Here is a 4754-nt window from a genome sequence, read left to right on the forward strand (position 1 = left end):
TATCTGAGAGTTGCGTGTATAGATATTTATGGCCTCCTAATTGCCTACATAATTTGACTGACTTGTACATTTATTTATGGTCATGTAAATGTCTACATCTTTTTGACTAATTAAATGATCACATATTTTTTGGCCGGATTACCGTACAGATATTTCTGGCTAATCAACTGTACAGGTATTTTTGAAGCCTTGGAACGTATATATAATTATGCCCTTGACTGTACATACAATACGATGGAGGCCAAAGAAATGATCGCCAAACGAGGTTATATAAAAGGTACAATAACTAGGTTATTTTCTTTCGTGTCCTCCGAATCTAATATGGAAAATTGCCATCCCGAGACCCTAATTGCGAAACGGGAAAGACTATGCGACGCATTTAAGGAGTATGAGGTGTATAATAAACAAATCATATCATTGGATTCGGAGGACAAAGAAGATTATGCGGAGGTTGAAAATAAATATTTTGATTGTTTAGCAATATTCAACGAACGTATTAAAACTAGTAGTTCTGTAGCTGAACAGAGTGCCTTGGAGTCAGGTTGCAGTAGTAAACCTAGAGCTAAATTACCTAGCATAAACATACCGACCTTTTCCGGCAAATATTCGGATTATGTAGCCTTCATACAAATATTTACTTCGGTAATTCACAACGACAAGTCGCTTGATAATGTACAAAGGTTGTATTACCTTCGATCTTTTCTCAAAGACGAGCCGTATGATTTGGTAAAAAATCTCCCACTTGTCAGTGATAGCTATCCTCAGGCAAGGCAGTTGTTAGATGAAAGATTTTTTAACAAATATAAAATCGTTTCCGAGTACGTAAACACTCTTTTAGATTTAAATAAATTGCCTAAGTATCCCAACGCTAACGACATACGGAATTTCGTTTCAGTAGTGCGGCAAACATTAGCTGCACTTAAAAATTTGCATGCGGCAGTGGAGGCGTGGGATCCTGTGCTGCTGGGAATTTTAACGCGTAAGATCGACGCGTACAGCTCGCGTTCATTCCAATTAGAGCGCGATCAAAAGCAGGAGCCGACGATTGAAGATTTTTTGGCGTACATGGACAAGCGTGCTCTTGCATTGGAAAACACGGATACCCATCCTGACAATGCAGGGCCAGGGAGAGGCCAGCCTTCTTCAGTGCAGTCTGTCAAGAGTAAGGTAGCGTTAGCAGCTGCAGCCAAGACCTCCATGGAATGTGTACACTGTAAGTGTTTTGATCACAAATTATACTCTTGCCCAAAATTCAAATTGTTACCTTCAAAGGAAAGAGTTTCCTTTGCGAAGAAATTTAACTTGTGTACTACATGTTTAAATCCTCATGTGGGTAAATGTAGATTCCACTTTCGGTGTGGAATATGCAAAAAACCTCATCACACCCTTCTGCACCAAGATGAAGAAAGCGAAAGCAACCCAGTTGTGCTCTGTCGGGGCATCCGCAAGCAATGTTTTAATTCCGACAGCGAGAGTAAAATTATATACTCAAAATGGTAGGGAGGTGCATGTCAAGTGTATTTTAGATTCGGGCTCACAAGTGTCACTGATCACCACAAAGCTATTGAGGTCTTAGGGCTTACCCCTGAGCGATCTGATATTAACCTCATTGGTGTGACGCAGAACAAGAGCAAGATTAGCTATTGCATTCCCCTACAAGTGCATTCTTTGACATCCCAATATAAAGTCTTAGTAAACTGTCATGTGGTGGAAAAAATTACATGTCAATTACCACAAATGCCAATCAGCATGGATGGAATAAATATTCCCGCTGGTGTCACATTAGCTGATACAACATTTAACCAACCTTCAGAGATAAATATGCTGATTGGGGCTGACGTCTTTTTCCAGGTCCTCCTACCGCTTGAAGAAGCACACAACCTGCGCAATGACCGAGAAAAGCAGCCTCAGCCTACAACTCCATGCATCCTCAACACCAAGTTTGGCCACGTCGTCGCAGGCGCGTTAGTTTCAGACATCATAAAAAATCAGGTTGTATCACTCTTTTGTGCTAAATGTGAATCAGATGTTAGTGACAGTATCAAACGACTATGGGATGTTGAGCGAGTCCCCGAACTGCTGATAGAAAAGGACTCAGAGCAAGAGTTAGCCGAAACAATTTTTGCTAATTCTGTAAAATTAGAAAATAATAAATTTCAAGTCGATTTGCCAATCAAGGTTGAGACAAATAAAATTAATGAAACTTTGGGTAGTTCATTTGACTTAGCTTTGCACAGGTTTCTCAGCCTCGAAAAACGATTGCAAAAGAACGTAAACTTACTTACTGATTATCAGAACTTCATTCATGAATATGTTGAGCTTGGACATGGTCACTATGTAGATATAAATTCATATAATTTCAATGAGGACCCGCTATATTTTTTACCGCATCATCCCGTTATAAACGTGCATAGTAAAAGCACGCCTACTAGGGTGGTATATGATGCGTCAATGAGAACTAGTAAAAAGTTTCATTAAATGATATTTTATTAAATGGGCCTCCAGTTCAAAAGGAATTATTTGATATTGTGCTATTATTCAGAATAGGAGAGTTTTCTTTGAGTTCTGATATAAAGAAAATGTTTCGCAATGTATTAGTAAACCCACAGCAAACATCACTCCAAAACATTTTATGGCGTGACAATCCCAGTCAAACTATAAAATGTATTCGTCTTGATACTGTCACATACGGTATGAAGTCTTCAAGCTACTTGGCCACACGCTGCTTATTGGAACTTGCACAAAGGTATGGGAATGAATTGCCACTTGCATCCTACATCATTCAGAATTGTACATATGTGGATGATATTTTATATTCATGTTCTGATATGCACAACTTGCTTGAAGCTAAACGACAACTGTGTGAATTGTTAGACTATGGAAGCTTTAAATTACATAAGTGGGCATCTAATACTCCAGCTATCTTATCTGATATACCTGAAGCTGAACAACAATTCAGTGAGCGAGACTTTCAAAAAGATAATTTTAGTATGAAAGCTTTAGGTATAACACTTAATGTAAAACAAGACTGCTTCACCATTAACAGCCCAGAGGCTTTTGACCAGAATGTACTAACAAAACGGGCTATTCTTAGCTATATATCAAAATTTTATGATCCCATGGGATTTGTCAGTCCAATTGTTATAAGAGCTAAAAGCATCATACAAAAAGTCTGGTCCAGCAATGTTGGGTGGGATGAGCGCATACCGAATGAGCTTGCTGATGAGTGGTTGGAATTTGCTAACAGTTTGGCCATTATGCACCCTATTAGTATAAGGCGACACATTCCTACCAACAGTGTGAAAGCAGTACAGCTGATCGGATTTGCTGATGCATCCAGTACTACAGGATATGGGTGCTGCATATACTTACGCGTGGTTGATGAGGCAGGTATGGCTGAATTACACCTACTCTGTTCTAAGTCGCGAGTAAACCCACGTGCGAAGCCATTAACAATACCGAGGTTAGAACTGAATGCTGCCTTGCTTTTATCAATTTTAATGGAAAGAGTATATGACACATTATCCAAAGGTGTACACATTGATAATGTGTACTTATTCACTGACTCCAAAATAGCTTTAGCATGGATAAATTCGGAAACTACTAGGCTACAGGCTTATGTTTCTAACAGAGTTGGTGTAATTCAACAAAAAACAAACAGGTGGACCTGGCTGTATGTACCCTCTGCAGACAACCCTGCAGACCTAATCAGCAGAGGTATTAGTCCACAGGAGCTTCCAAATAGCGCCCTCTGGTGGAACGGGCCGAAGTTTCTGCAAGGTGATTATATGTTTGATAGAGAAGGGTTAGACTTACCTACTAACTTACCTGAAATGAAGACTGAGCAATATAAACAGTCGCAGGTGGTACTTACAGCAATTGCAGGCAATGACTTCTTTCAAATATTAAATAGGTATTCTAATATAGAAAAGATGACACGTGTGGTAGCCTATATTCTTAGATTTTGTCACAATTTAAAAACATAAATAAGGTAAAAGATGAGATACTAAGTCCTGATGAGTTGCAAAATGCATTGCATTTGATTATAAAAAATGAACAATCTATGCATTTCAGTGCTGAGATAGAATCACTGCAAAAGGGCAATGTCATACGAGGGTCCATGAAACCGCTTCATCCATTTTTAGATAAGGACGGATTACTAAGAGTAGGCGGGCGACTCGATAACTCAGATATACCACTGTCACAGAAACATCCTATAATACTACCAAAAAATTCACGAGTAACTACTCTAATTATAGAAAATGAACACATTAGGCTGTTACATGCTGGACCAAAGTCGCTCTTATCTAATTTAAATCAAAAATACTGGTTGACAAACGGTATTCGACAAGTCAAGAAAGTGACTCATAAATGTTTGGTTTGTTTTAGGCTCAAAGCTAGTGCAGCCAAACAGCTGATGGGATCCTTGCCTCAGCACCGCGTGACGTCAGCTAGGCCTTTTCAAAAGGTAGCCATAGACTTCGCTGGGCCAGTCCGCGTCAAGAATTCCGAGTGCGAAAAGCATTAGAAAGCAAAGGATACGTATGTGTTTATGTTTGTTTTGTTACGAAGGCAGTTCATTTGGAGCTGACTTCAGATATCACAACGGATGCGTTTCTTGCATCATTTAAACGGTTTGTTAGTAGACGTGGATTGCCCAGCGACGTATTTTGCGATAATGGCGGATGTTTTCGAGGGGCAAGGAATCAGCTAGTTGAGCTATACGAGCTTAATAACTCTGCTATTCACCAGAC

At 39.4% G+C, this 4754-nt stretch overlaps 2 protein-coding genes across 2 annotated transcripts; both read left to right on the top strand.

Annotated features, from left to right (window-relative positions):
- The first annotated feature begins 226 nt into the window (after positions 1-226).
- Positions 227-2387, top strand: LOC141442090 (uncharacterized). Its single transcript, XM_074107003.1, has 3 exons — positions 227-277; positions 896-1213; positions 1852-2387. Exons 1-3 carry the CDS (start codon positions 235-237, stop codon positions 1866-1868), a joined length of 378 nt encoding a protein of 125 aa, XP_073963104.1. The 5' UTR covers positions 227-234; the 3' UTR covers positions 1869-2387.
- Positions 2388-2828: 441 nt separating this feature from the next.
- Positions 2829-4528, top strand: LOC141442049 (uncharacterized). The gene is made up of 2 exons (XM_074106954.1): positions 2829-3805; positions 4390-4528. The coding sequence occupies exons 1-2, from the start codon at positions 2829-2831 to the stop codon at positions 4526-4528; spliced, it is 1116 nt and encodes a 371-aa protein (XP_073963055.1).
- Positions 4529-4754: the final 226 nt, after the last annotated feature.

This window comes from Choristoneura fumiferana, chromosome 25 (assembly GCF_025370935.1).
Source record: "Choristoneura fumiferana chromosome 25, NRCan_CFum_1, whole genome shotgun sequence".
In the NCBI taxonomy this organism is placed as follows: Eukaryota; Metazoa; Arthropoda; class Insecta; order Lepidoptera; family Tortricidae; genus Choristoneura; species Choristoneura fumiferana.